The sequence below is a fragment of the Pseudorasbora parva genome, chromosome 3, assembly GCF_024679245.1.
Source record: "Pseudorasbora parva isolate DD20220531a chromosome 3, ASM2467924v1, whole genome shotgun sequence".
NCBI lineage: Eukaryota > Metazoa > Chordata > Actinopteri > Cypriniformes > Gobionidae > Pseudorasbora > Pseudorasbora parva.
Window position 1 is genome coordinate 51,540,873 of NC_090174.1, and position 15,897 is coordinate 51,556,769.

A 15,897-nucleotide genomic window follows, 5' to 3' on the forward strand; every position below is an offset into this window, starting at 1 on the left:
ATCCTTTGAACTCCCCCAAAAATCCATTAGATGCTTCAAACTCCCCAATCTGTACCATTCAAACACTGATAAGGCCCTTGGAATAAAACAGCTGACCTCTATGATATTTTCAAAGACAGATTTTCTGATACCCACCCTATTTATATCAAAAAGACTCATTTTAGCTTGCTATATTAAGCTTAAAGTGATCTGTGACCGAAGGAGCTTGCCTCATAAGAATTACACACAATGGAGATTAGGAGGGATAAAACACTGAAAATGTAGATGTCATTGCCTTCATAGAGGTATTTGTACAGTAAATAGCATTTTATACTCTATACACCAGAGTTGGGTAGTCCTTACGGAACAAAAATATATGGGAATATAAAGTAAAATATAATGCAATATATTACATAATACATTTACATATATATGGAAAAGTATTGCTCATATTTTACAATATATTGCAATATAGACCATGTGTATATTGATACATATAATACATTACAAAATTGCATTACAAGTAATATTCGTTTTTTTCCTTTATTGTGTACATATATTGCATGTACATATTTCCTTAAAAATATGAATGTATTGTACACACATTCACAGAATGAGTTATAATCAGTGGTTACAACAGACTTTTAGTTCCCAGCATGCTTTGATCCTGACTATGCTAAAAAAGAGTAAATGTTTTGTATTTTTTCTTGTTTTTTGCTCAATATTAATAAAAGGGGAGATCTTTTAGTGTTTAATGTTCTATTATTTGGGAATTTAAAAGGTTTTCTAGCATGAGTGACTTTTTGAGGTTACCATTGGGGTTACCCATTAACAAGTAGAGTTTTTAGATGATGATGATTGGTCTAAAATTACTTTATTTAAGGGTGTATTCACACCTGTCACATACAAGTCAGTGTCATTATTCTAATGTTATTTTTATAGCATGTTAGGAAAGTTTCTCTCACCTCAGAAAACAGAACGTTCCTGTTCTGTCCTGTCAGCCGCTATACTGTGCTCGTAGCGCGCATCTTGCATTCTATTGCCCGTGCAAATGTGTCAGCACACGCATATATATCACTTCAAATATAAAGTGCAAGAGAATCTACGAGCATGCAACATTACATTGTAAATTAGTAAGTCATGAAATAAAAGTAAAGTATAAAAGTAAAGTACCAATAAATCCTGTAACTGGTATGACGTGTGTTAGCTGCGAAGGATTTGCATGCAGGGAGGATGTTCATTGCATAAGGAGCAGTTTTCATGTTTCATTAACAGTTCATATTGGTATTCACCATGGTAACTGCTGAACAGAGCCCAGGTGAGAATCCCTGATATAGATGACTTTGTATCATATGATGTTCATAAGTTTCTTCATATTTTGTTAGTAGCCGATAACACCAAATCAGTCAAAATAATAAAATTTGCACTACGAAAGATCTCCATGATTAGCACTTTCTGCTTTTCCCTGCTTGCGAATTTCTGTCCAACGCATAAATGGTTTTGTTAACAAATGTTGGTTCACTAAAAGGGCAGGGTGAAAGCGAAACTTTCCTAGCGGACTTTGCTTGTGTGAATCCACCCTAAAAGTAATAGCTGAGCCCTCTTCAGCATGTGCGCTTTTGTTAACTAGCTTGAGAATATGAAACATTTACAAAATAGCATTATATATTTCTCTATATATGTGTGCTTATGCTGCAAGAGTAAATATATCTGCAAAATATTACACATGCACTACCATGTCTGAGTGGGTTGTTATTTTACATGAAACCACTGTAATATATGCAAATAAAAGATTAAAACGCTGACTGCGTCGAAGACTTAAAGCACAGAAGGTGAATTATAGCCTCTTTAAAATGATTAATTATCCTGCTTTACGGCATATCAAGTATCTGTTTATGATTTAATTACAAAAATGACCCGCCATAGTTGTATCATGAACATAAAAGCTCACCAACATAGTGTTTTGCACCATTGTTTTAAAAACAAAATTGTGATATTAGTGTGCTTACCACAAGGCAAAGCCTGTGATCTAATTAAATAGGGTTGTGGCAGGTTTCAGACCAAAATTTTAATGCAAGCAGCTCATGATTTGCAAAGTGACTCAGTTCACATGTAATGAGTTTAACCTGCATTTTGAACTACTTCTGTATCCTATTTAATTTCATACATTTTGTTCTTGCACTGATGTTACATTTGTAGCAATGTTGGACTTTGACAGTCAGTTTGAGATATATAGGCTATATCTCTATTTTGGAGTATTGTGTGTATCTTTGGAGAGTTTACTAAATAAATCAATACTCTTAATTGTATTGCATTATGTTGTTTTAAACCCCAAATCTTAATTACTTATAACATTCTTCATTAAAGGGGGGGTGAAATGCTGTTTCATGCATACTGAGCTTTTTACACTGTTAAAGACTTGGATTCCCATCCTAAACATAGACAAAGTTTCAAAAACTAATGTTGGACGTTTGATTTCTGTGTCAAAAATACTCCTTCTGGTTTCTCACAAGTTTCGGAGAGTTTTTTTCGAGTATGGGTCAGTTTGACGTAAATAGAGTGGAAGGTCCTTGTATGGGCCTATACGCCCATAAACACTGCTCTCAAGCTGCAGATCAAGTCGTCCGTGAACACTTATGACGCGCCGCACTCCACTTTATTCCTATGGGTGACATCAAGCGACTTCAACGCTTCAGCACAGCATTCCAGGAAGGCAGCGCTGCATTTGAACCGATTTTAACGCAGAAATGACGGGAAGCTTCACAACATCTTGGATCTCCACGGTCACTGCTGTCACAGGACTTCACCAAATCATACCAAAGAAGTGTGTTTTTGACGGAGCGGTCCCAGCGATAAAGGTTCGGTCCTGCTTTGGAAGCAGTCGGTGAGTAAAACTGCTTCAAATGTTTCTGCTGTTGGCTATCGTTTCGTGAGTAAACATCAGTAAACGACACGATCGCGTGTTTCGTCATTCAAATGCGCTAACGGTTACTCCATTGTTGTTCTATGTATAACGTTACACTAGTCTGACGTGCAAAATCGTTTTGCTTGCTACTGCTAAGGTTTAGTCGCATACAATAGTCCATAAACCGAATCATGTCCTCATAAACTGCGAGTAAAGACACAGAAATGTTGACAGGCCACTAAATACAGTACATACCACAGAGACGGACGTCCAGATGTTGCTGTTTCTCCTGTTCAATTTATTTCAGCCTCCGAATGATTCTGGATCATATATCTATTAGCTGAGATCGATAGCCATGGGGTTTCTCCACGCTTGAGGATGTCACCGCTTTGCGCGCTTGTCATTCTTTAGCTCCGCCCACACGATACGCCTCCAGGCCCTCGTTTTTTTCCGGAAAGACTTGGTACAGACTATATTTCTTTTATAAATATAATAAAACTAAAGACTTTTCAGAGATATGAAGGATGCAATACTACTCTATAGGTACTCAAGATTGACATGAGATTGACTGAAACTGAGTGTTTCACCCCCCCTTTAAAATGATTATGTTGTTTTGTAATATACAGTATGTCACTGTAACAAAAAAAGCACACAAAAATAATGTAACTAGCTTTTTTTATAGTAACTTGTAGTATACTTTTTCAGAAGGGTAGCTTGACTGTATCTCAACCAATTTAACGAAGTAGCTTGTAGCTATAGACACATACACATCAAGACTATAAGAATGACACGCATCTGACAGGCTTCAATGAAAATATAACGCGTGGGAGAAGGTATACAGGATATCCATGATAAATACACATACCTGGTGCAGGTTAAAGGCACGGTGGCAGAGGCAATGAGATTTGCTTCTTGCGGCACATCGCTACAGCAGGATAATAATATTTCATAGACACAGGGGAGCGCTGTCCGTGACAGTCGATGAATTACATACTGTTGTAGCTTTGGCTTTCCCCAGCCAGTCAGTGATTCAATATGAACACTGAGAGGAAACCATTTAGATGGATCAAAACACAGACGGTGAGCCAGGCAGGCTGTGCAGATGTGCTTGTGGGGGTGCGGGCTGCTTACTCGATCTCTGAGGGTGGAAAAGGCTGTTTGGTCTGATATAGTAAGGCAGTTCATCCAGCCATTGCTGCATTAGCAAGTCTGAAATGCATTAGAAGCTGATTAGCAGAAAAGCAAGTGCCATTTCTGCTTAATTAGGAATCTTTGTCTAACATTACACTCTCTGCACAAAGGCACATATACACAAACACACATAAACACTACAATAGGCCAAGATTTTTTATTACAGTTAATCTTGGTCCTGCGTTTTTTTTTTTGGCAGAGTAAATGAGATTTGGTTGGTAAAGTTTTAAACAAAACATAGAGTTATGATAAGCAATTACAAGCTTATTCTGTCCTTTTCAAATCTAAAAACTTTTTTAATATATTGTATATGTGCACATCAATGTAAATAGATCACAGTGTTATATTTAGTAGGTCTATTATACCATTATAGGTTTTTATAGTTTTAGTAAATTTGTTGTGTGTTGTAATTTCTTTAGATACATCTATACATATACAGTCCCTGACAAAAGTCTTTTCGCTTATATATGTTGTAGAAACACCTGCTATTAACCTGACTTATAATTAATCAATTGGTGTTAGAAATAGCTCATATGAAAAGCTAAAACCTTCCCAAATCATAAATCAGTTTCACTGAAAAAAATATTTATCATTTAATCAAGATAGAAAGGTCAAATTTTGGCAAGACAAAAGTTGTCGCCTATACAGCAATTGAACAAATTTACTGCAAATACAAAAATATGTCAGCAAATTAAGTTGTGGTGCTGTGAGATCCAAATGTAATATCTTATATGACTTCCATGAGCTTGAAGGACTGCATCCATGCGGTTTGGCAAGGATTCATACAATTTATTGATGAAGTCATCAGTAATAGCAAAGAAAGCAGTCTTGCATGCCTCCCAGAGTTCCTCAATATTCTTTGGTTTCGTCTTCCATGCGTCCTCTTTCATCCTACCCCAAATGTGCTCCATGATGTTCATGTCTGGTGACTAGGCTGGCCAATCCTGGAGCATCTTGATCTTCTTTGCCTTGAGGAACTTTGATTTGGAGATGGCAGTATGTGATGGAGCACCATCCTGCTGTGTAATTTTATCTCTTTTATGGTTGGGAATATAAAAGGTAGCTAAGATTTCTTGGTATTTTAGACTATTGATGTTGCCTTCCACCCTGCAGATCTCTCGCACACCCCCATACTGGATGTAAACCCAGACCAAGATTTTTCCGCCACCAAACTTCACTGTTTGCTCTGCTGCAATGGAAAATGGGCTGGTCTTGGATTTTTAAGCCAACAAACGGTCCTCTCTAGTAGATGTCTTGTGGGATCTGCCTGACCTGGGCTTTTCAAAAACGTTTCCGGTCCCTTCAAATCATTTTTTATCCTCTGTATTTGACACTGAGACACATTGAAGGTGTCTGCCACATCAGCAGTGGATCTGGTCTTCAGCCTCTTGATAATCAAAACTTTAGTGTTAGGGTGAATCTTAGGCAAGTTTGCAGAGGTCTAGTTGCAGTTGATGTGAAGGTCTAGTGTACTGGCGTGTTTTTTATACACACCTGACACCTAATTGAACCATTATTAGTCACAAGTGAAGATCATATGACAAGGCGACAACCTTATGTCTTTGCAAAAATTGACTTAATGGGCTTTACCGAGCTGTGAATATTAGAATACTTTTTGACAGTTTTGTTTTTCACTGAAACATTATTACAAAAGCTTTTGGGATTAAAATGAGCCATTTCTTGGGAAAAAAATCTTGATTAGAAATATATTTCAGCAGCACTTCAGGTCAATTTGTACACAAGCGACAAGACTTCTGTCAGGCACTGCAGTTTTTAAAATATTTTTTTCAGTTTTAGTTATTTTAGTACATCCAGTTGACAACGGTGTTTTCACCACTGACACTGACCTATGAATAAAGGTGCTGCACTATTGTGTGATATACACTTGAGCTTTGATGATAATTTCGCAATACACAGACTTTGATAAGCATAATAAGTGTCCGAATTGAGTTTGCTTTGAAAAAAAGATTACATAAAGCATCCTTTAAAAACAAACAACAACAAAAAACACCAGATACTGAGAAAAATGGTCTCTTCATACAAAGCAGTTCCAATTATGGGTGTTGCAATATACAAGTATTGACAACAACTGTGATAAAACTTTTTTTTTAAATGTGTAAATTATACACATCTATTATACACAAAGATATTATAATATCACAAATATTCCAAAGCCAGAATATATGGTTAACACTCCAACATAGCAACATGCGGTATTGCACAAAATCATCTCAGAGGAGGCGATAGAAGTAGTGTGATTCATGTGCCCAAGAAAAGAGAAAACACAAAATAAAGAGCATGAATTTGACAGCTTTAGCATTATCATTAACTTTCCCAAAATTATTGTGAAATATTTTGTTCATAATTGTGAAGTTAAAATCTAATATCATGACAGCCTTAGCTCCAATTATCTCTAAGAACTTGTAATGTAACACATTCTGATCCATTGGCCAATTTGATGCGTGTCAGACTCAGATGTGCCCTGTTATGCCTTTTATTTACGTTGTGAGTTTGCTCTCCAGCTTTTAAAGTCTTTCCGTCAGCTTCAGTTGACCTTGAAGGCGCACAGGTAACGAACACACCCCTAATGGCCACCATCACTTCAGCTGTCAGAAGGAACAGCGTGGAGAGGGTCGTCAGTTAGACTGAGCACTGACACACTCAGGAGAATAGACAAGGTTAGAAAGTTAAAAGGCTGTCAACATTTATAACTGACATTTCACGGAGCGCTTTAGCACTGTTTGCATTGCCAGCACTGCTGTATGTACCTTTCAGCTTTGGAAAAACAAGAATCAAAATCGAGAGGCTTAGCTTGTTACGAAAGTTATGAAAAGGAAACTGTGCAAGCAAAAGATCACACATAAAGCTTTTGACTACTGACACAGTTGTGTTCTGACTCAGTAGTGCAAAACACACTTTGCAATTTGAACATAAATAAGTTATTTTAATAAATACAAATTATATGTTTCAACCAATTGATAGATATTCCCTTGTGCATTGTGTGCTGGGGTAGCGAGTCAAATTCTCAAGTATAAATATACAGCTATAATGCATGTAAGTGATTTTGAATTAATATTTCATGCTGATATACAATGCTTACATGCACTTAAACTGATTGTAATATTGATATCTTTGTAAGACTGTCGAATCTATAGAAAAGTGGTGACTTTATCACGCTCTGGGTGCCCCCTGATGGTTGGGAGCATTTCCATTGTTTTGTGGCTTTTTCATTGTGTTGTCAATGCATGTCTGCAAAAATTTAAATCTTTTAAATTTTGTTGTGTTTTGCTCTACTGGGCCATCATAGTTTCTTCTATTTGGATAAAAAACCATGTCGAAATGTACAACTGTCTATGCACATGATTTAGGATTCTTCTGTTATAGGAAAGTTGTTTGTGGATTTTGGTGGTTTAGCTTGATCTGACTTACTCATTATTTGATCTTGAATAGCTTACCTGTCGTTGAATGCTTGATTATAGAATCTCAGCTGAAAAAAATGCATTTGCATCTGCTGTTTTCTGGCAGAAAACTGAGCATTAACTCAGCTAGAGATTAGCATGTTTAAGATAACATTTGATCTCTCGTCCTTCCTGTTTTACATAATGATGCACTGCTTTTGGCCTGTGTTATCGTGCACACTTTGAAGGTATCGGTGGAATTATGCGGTTGCGAATCCAATGCTGAATCAATTCCTTTCATCAGGTGGAGTTTGAATTTTGGTGGATGGGAAGTAAGAGGACCCCATAAAAGCCACCGGTGTTAAAAATTCCACCAACACCTTAATGTTTACACTGTGGCAAAGAGATAAGACTGTTTGTGCCTGCCATGCTTTAAAGTTCAGGGTTTCTAATTCATGCTTACAGAGTGAGGATGAAGCTTAGAAGTGGATTCAGTGCTTCATATTTTCATGTGTTTGATCTTCTCTGGGGTCAAAATAAAATTCACATTTGAATAGCTTGATCCATATAAAGGTTCCATGGTTAAATTGTACAATGTTTTCAACAGCACATGCTGTTTTCAACCACTTCAAAGTTGGGTTAAATCAGCTATTTTACCTTCAGAGAGTCAACAAACAGTTTCTTTTTTAGCAAACACATACTGAAAGGTTTGCTACTAAGCACTGAAATACTTTGATGAAGATGTGGATGATGAACAGCTTTAGAAGATACAGACCTGCGAGCTCGTCGGTGACTGTGGCGCCTACGTCCTCTACGTTTTGTGTGTCCATTTTTTTCATGTTTTTTTGCAACCGTGTCTTTCGTTTTCACTTTCTCCTCTTCATCTTTAGGTGCAAGGCTTGTCTCCAATCTGGAAGAACAGAATAACAAAAACTCTTTAACATTAAATATTTCACAGTCAACAGGTTGTTCAATTTTAATGAAAATCAGATTTTTTGTATGTTTTCCATTGGTAAAGTTTGGGCAGTTATGTAACGATCTTAAATAATAATGTCTCAATAATGAAACTGAAACAGGCATAAAAAAAATGCCCATCATTTGGTTATTCAGCTTGTAAGTGCACTCATGTTTGAAGAACGGGACGGGGTTTGGTTCTCTGCTGAGAAACATTGAGCATTTTCATGTTTCTCTTCTAGACCTTCATAAATGCAGAGGTCATCTGCTCAGCATTCAAATGAGGTGTCAACAGAGAAGCCTTTATTTACACGCCTCAGTTGAACTGACATTTCTGAAATTATTTGTGCGTATCCCAAGGTTGTAAGGCACATGGTTTGGAAACTCAAGACTCCTATGCTCGTTTTTTTCTGTGTGTATTCTTCATGATATTTAAACTGGAGAAAACTGAACATTTCACTCTCAAGCCATTTCCAAGTATATTTATCAAGCTGGTTCAAATTTAAAAAAACTGAGCAATTCGGTTTGTGTTAGCTATTGCTTACTAAAAAGTTAACTGTCAGGGTGATCTCATTTATATTCGTGTGTGAAGTGTACATGTTTTTGTTCACACACACACACACACACACACACACACACACACACACACACACACACACACACACACACACACACACACACACACACACACACACACACACACACACACACACACACACACACACACACGTGCGCCTTGGTCACTATCTTTGTGGGGGGTCTCTATAGATGTAATGATTTTATACATTCTATCCCCCTCCACTGCCCCTGCCCCTAAGAAACCCAACACAGGGCCGTGATGAGTTTAACAACACTCATCATATGGATCATATAGATCAGATATGGCCCAGAGCGAGCATGTTTCAAGTTTTTTTATGGACATATTCCTTAAATTAAATATATGTTCAAATAAAGACACTGATTCAGCTGTATGTCTGATACTGAACGCAATGACACAATGGATTATTCTGATACACAGAAGAAAATGACTTAAAACACTTCCATTACTGATCCACATTTGGCCAATTACCCATGATTTAATGTTAGCAATTTTTGAACACTTAAACTGCAGCTTAATGCTCTTTACTCCATTCACAATCAAAATGTGTCTGATTGAAATGGCACTTGAGCAGTGAGAGACCCAGGTGATTCAGCAAAGACTGTGACATGACACTTGAGCCATTCTTTTCTTGTCATTGCCATGTTCCTTACAAACAGTTTGAAAATAAATGCATAAATAAAACTGATTGCTAGAGCCGGGTAAGTAGGCCTGGCTTGATCTCCATGGCATAATTACAGATTCACCTCTAGAGTGTGAGAGTGTAAGTTGCATGCATATGTCTGTGTGCAGCCCCGTACATTTGTATATGAATTTGTGTGTCTGAGTGCTTGCATAGTGTGTATGTGTGTCTGATTGTAATGAGAAGTTAATCAGTCTTGCAGATTAAATGCTGATTGCCTCTCTCTCCCAGCAGCAGGGGAAGGCCTGCCCTCTGCCACCTCTGGATAAGAGAGGGCAAAGCACAATCACATTATTAATGTCAACCTTCCGGCACCGCAGCCCTACATGGCCCTCCAATGAGCCAGTACGTGATTGGAAAATACCCCACCCTGCTGGGTATAATAAGAAGAGGATTTTAGATGGTGAAACATGTTGGTGTGAGGGAAGTTGAATGACCAAAACATTAAAGATGTTCATGAGTCTGACTGTGATCACGTTATTGGTGGACAAGAAAAGGTCTGTGATTTCGAATGAATAAAAATTTACTTTATGATTGATTGTTTCAAATTTGATCCAAAAACATGACATGACAAAAAAACAAAATGACCACAAAACAATCTACTCATGAGAATATTGTCAATAATAAGTTTAATAATAAGTCAATAATAAGTTTAAACTTTACAGAAAAAAAAATGGGTTTATATAAATGTTGTTCCAGGAACAAAAATATTATTGATCTAGTAACAATTGGTAACATGCATCCCATGGTGACGATGACAAAATCACACACACACACACACACACACACACACACACACACACACACACACACACACACACATTATGAGGAAACGGCTGCCTCCCCCTTGTCCCTTATTACCATCGCCAACCCATTACTTAAAATAATGCCACCCTTTTGTCAAATGGAGTGGGAGTGAGAGAGGATACTCTCTCTCTCTCTCTCTCTCTCTCTCTCTCTCTCTCTCTCTCTCTCTCTCTCTCTCTCTCTCTCTCTCTCTCTCTCTCTCTCTCTCTCTCTATATATATATAGTTGCCAATAGCCTGACAGATTCTAAGCAACAAGCATAAATATATTATATATAAATATATTGCCAGACTTGTATTGATCAGCGAATTTGCGTGTTCAAGTTTACAAATTTGAATCTGATGTGAAATCTGTATGGGGAACGAATCCACAAAATTCACAATGGCAAAATTCTTATTGAGATGATGCCATTTAATTAGCTCCTGAGCAATGCAATAAAGCTGCAGATAATATTGAATGGACCTATATATAGGGATGTTGTGATAGGTGTCATATTTCTATAGTTAGATGTGGATCACCCGAGAGTCAGCTGAAGCGAGCTTGACTGATTTTTTTTAAAGAACGATCTTAAGAAAAACAACAACAACAACAACAACAACAAGATAGGAACTTTACATGTATAAAAATACATAATATTCTTTCACAAGTTTGTTTGCCCATATAATCTTTAAGCTATTAAAGGGTTAGTTCACCCCAAAATGAAATTGATGTCATTAATGACTCACCCTAATGTCGTTCCACACCCGTAAGACCTCCGTTCATCTTCAGAACACAGTTTAAGATATTTTATATTTATATGCTCAGAAAGGGAATAAAAACATCATCAAAGTAGTCCATATGTGACATCAGTTAGTTAATTAGAATCTCTTGAAGCATCGAAAAGACATTTGGGTCCAAAAATAACAAAAACTACGACTTTATTCAGCATTGTCTTCTCTTCCTTGTTTGTTTTCAATCCTCAAATAAAGATTCAAAGGGTTGTGAATCAGTGAATCGATCAATGATTCGGATTGCCAATGTCACAGGATTTCAGCAGTTTGGCTCGCGATCCGAATCATTGATCGATTCACAACCGTTTGAATCTTTATTTGAGGATTGAACACAAACAAGGGAGAGAAGACAATGCTGAATAAAGTCATAGTTTTTGTTATTTTTGGACCAAAATGTATTTTCGATGCTTCAAGAGATTCTAATTAACTAACTGATGTCACATATGGACTACTTTGATGATGTTTTTATTCCCTTTCTGGACATGGACAGTATAGTGTGCATAGTGTGTCTTACGGGTGTGGAACGACATTAGGGTGAGTCAGTAATGACATCAATTTCATTTTTGGGTGAACTAACCCTTTAAGGTTAAATATATTTGGCTTACATTGGTAAGTTTGGGGAGGTGGAGGGATGCCAAAACAGCTGATGCCAGAGCAAGGTGAGCGGCTGCTTATATGCTTCTGCAGTTAATTGAAAGATTAGATGGGTTCACTACTCCCAAATTACATTTAGGAACTTCACTACGAATGTTTTTTGAATCCAGACCCTGGTGACCAAGGAAAATAAACCTGCTGCATGGATACAGCAACAACTACCACCTCAAGCTCAGTAGGCAGTTATTATTTCTTATTTTACAGCCCTAATTCTGCTGTGTAGAAGCTTTCTTTTAATTTTCACCGGACTTCTTAAAAGCCAGATTCTTTCTTACTGGCCGTCAGCTAGAGAGACCTGCTGATGAGAGCTTTAAATGAAATTGATTTCCCCATCACTGACTGACTTTTCTCTGATCGGCTTCAGAATTTATGGAAGAACTTCTCCACAGGGAGTCAGATTTATGGAGCGCTGTTTATATCTGTCTCAAACACACCATACACACACACACACACACACACACACACACACACACTTCGGCCTGGGCTTGCTAACTTTCAAAGCTGTCTTGAGTGCTTGTAATCCATTACTCTGGAAAGTACAGATCATTTGAAGGGTCTAAATGGAACTATTTAGAGTTCACAGCAGGAAAAAGCTTTCTAGCAAATAATAAGCTGCAGATTTTAGCTGCAGAACATTTACTGTAGAACTGTTAGACACTTGAGTGTTTCTGTTTGTTAGCATTTATGGAATGGAGACTTCTATGGTTCAGCTTTATTAAAAAATGACATACTATGACACGATTTATGTAAACTTATATACATGTATATTAGCACTGCCATTACTGATTTAAATTTGGCAAGTCTCTATTTTTTTGTTTTAGCAATTTTCTTTTTTCTAATGCTAAAACTACAGATAAACCAAATGTTTAAGAACAATATTAAAAGTGTAATTTAATCACCATGAATTTTTACATTTTGATTCAAAAATGCAAATGACAACCACAACCTTGGGTCTATAAAAAACATTGTTCATATAAATAAATTAATCAGGCACAAGAAAATAATAACTGAAAATCAGTGACTATAAAATGTTAAAAAATGTAAGGCCTTGTCCTGTCTGTGATGTGTTGTTTGTGCTGAGATGTGGGGTCTCTGTGGCAGTCTAATGGCAGCTCTCCAGGTTGTGTTGATGTGTTTCTGTTGTTAAAAATGAGTCACGGCTCTTAGCTCAGGTCTCCTCACAGCTATTGTCACATGGCACTGATACCGGTGTGATGGGAGAGAAAGGCAGGGGAAGGAATGGAAGACCTAGAAGGGAGCGTGATCCAGAAAGAGAGGCAGATGGCTCAGGACGCACACAAAAACACAGAAAAAGTTGGGTGGGAGAAATGTCACATCTTCACAAAGACAATAAACTAAACAGTGGTCTGTTTTAGAGGTTTGTTACATGGGTGCCCAAACACACACATACGCCCTATTTCCAACAGGTATAACGATGAAGTTTTTGCAGTGGTCCAAAACATTTTGTGATCGGATCACTGAAACCACATACAGAGGTAACTGACCATTTTCTTAATCTGACTCAAAAATACCTTGCACACTTGCAGTGCCATTTACACTTGCCATTTACTAGTAAATGTAATTTTACACTTTGGTAAGTGTATTTTTATTAACACTTTAGTGTGGGGAACACATTCACTATTAACTACGACTTCTGCCTCAATAAACTCCTAATTTACTGCTTATTATTAGTTAGTAAGTTAGTTTTTGTAGCATTTAAGTTTAGGTATTGGGTAGGATTAAGGGATGTAGAATAAGGTCATGCAGAATAAGGCATTCAATAAGGAATAAGACAAGGTGTTGTTTTTAGATATGTTACCAAGGCAAACACAGCAATAATGCTTGTGGTAGCTCTGATGGCATTATCGTGGCAGATTTCTCCGGTCCTAAAAATGCATGCACTGTAGTTTTGTACGGAATGAAAGGGTTATAAAATAAAAAAATGTCTAAGTCTGAAATCGGATTTATTTGTGCATGTAAACATATCTTTTATTTAAGATCAGATCTAATTGATATTTTAGATTGATAATTAGATATTTTTCCAAATTTCTTTAAATGTTCCACCGAAGAAAAAAAGTTATACAGGTATGGAATAACATGAGGGTGAAATAATTTAAATGTTAGGGGATCTATCCCTTTAATATGCAGAGACTGAAGCTCTTTGTTGGATTTTTTTTTTTTGTGGAGATTCTGTTGGGTAACACTAGTGGGACAGAAATCAGATACTTTAATTACAACTCAAGGAAGTATGCTTCTGTCCTATGGTATACATCTCCAATTACAATGTTTATACAATTAAATTTAGAAAAGGATCATGAGATGACAGCAAAACAGAGAATTGTAAACACATTTTACTAAACAGAATTATCCCTTCTTGTCAAAGCCTAATTTGCCTGGATGCGCACACACATGCGGTGCAGGAGTTTTTGTACCTGTGAATAAGTGCAATTCAAATTGTCGAGTTCTGATAAAAAACTGCTTATTGTTTCGCTTTCCATTATATTGCTCTTAAAGACACTCATAGTCTGTTCTGATACATCAGGGAAGAAGTGTTATGCTAGTTACCATGGCAGCCAGATATGAACAAGTATGAAATGTTTCATGCATGCTAACTTATGACCATAATTATATGCTTTTACACTCAGACTAATTAGTGCTGTTAACAATCAACACGAAGAACTGTCACAGACTAGATTGGAAATGTAGAACAAATTCTTCACAGATGAATATTTTAGGACATTCATTTCACATTCTTTTATCTTTGTGTTTCCATCTTGTAGAAACAAACCCCCTATAAAATCAGAACTGTTTAAACTACAGTACCTCTAGTACTAAAAGCCTTACAGACTACCCCCCTTAGGCTCTTAGTCTGCGAGAGCACAACAGACAAAAAACGAGACACCATCCTCCCACTGCAGACACATCTGATATACGAGACCCCAGTCCATCCTGTAGTTCACTGAGGCTATCCAGTGCTATTAGGCCTGTCATATCCACAGCCAAACAACTGATAATCACTATCATGGAAAAGGTGGGCGGCAGATCATGATTGAGCATGTTAATTAAGAGTGGATACCGATTAACTGACTCCAGAGCTCCATCTATCAAAATGAAAAGTGATTATATTGTTTGTCTAACATTCAGGGTAAAAGACAGCCTCTTTTATTGTGATATTGATACTAATGATGGGTATGCTTAGGCCAGACATGGCAATTAAACCCTGTTTAGCCAAATGGACATGTCTTTTTGAATCTAGACTTAATATTCATCATTTAAAGATTTCCAAAATAAGAATATCCTCCGCATCAAATGTAATCTGATTAATGACCAGAAAGCAAAGGACATTTTATATTATATATTTTTGTGATGTAATCTAAAGCTTCACATTGCTACCAGGTCAAGAACAATGAAAATGAGTTGTATTATTCTTGAGAAACACACACACACACACACACACACACACACACACACACACACTTGACTAATAAGAGTGGATGTGCATAACAAACTCCTGGGAACCAGTGGCGTAGTACAAATCCGCAGGGCCCTACCGCAAACTGCAATCTGGTTTCTTAGGAGGACGGGGTTTATGAATCATAAGGTGAGCCAATGGATAGCACACAAGCAATGTGAAAATAATGCGCAAGAGTTACAGGTAAAGAAGTCTTTAACCTTAGTTATTGCACGGCTCTATGAAATACTTGATTCTGATTGGTCAATCACGCATTCCAGCAGTATGTTATTCCCAGATAACAACCGGCAAAATTGAATAAAACACCGCTCATCCGGGTACTGTGAGTTATCTTGACTGGCACTACTACCTATATGCATAACGTGTCACTCCGCTGTCGTCGACTGTGTCTGGTGCCATCGTGTGACTGAAACACTTAACCACCACGGGTTACAATGGAAGAAGTCTTCAAGGTGTTTTGCTCATGATTTACTCACCTTCGAGTCAG

General features: G+C 37.2%; 1 protein-coding gene across 1 annotated transcript in view; it reads right to left on the reverse strand.

Annotated features, from left to right (window-relative positions):
* Positions 1–15,897, reverse strand: part of srrm4 (serine/arginine repetitive matrix 4) — a 73,344-nt gene that overhangs the window by 26,283 nt on the left and 31,164 nt on the right. Inside the window, exon 2 of the mRNA XM_067439410.1 lies at positions 8,249–8,383. Within this exon, the coding sequence (XP_067295511.1) occupies positions 8,249–8,383 (135 nt within the window). The remainder of the gene's footprint in view (positions 1–8,248; positions 8,384–15,897) is intronic.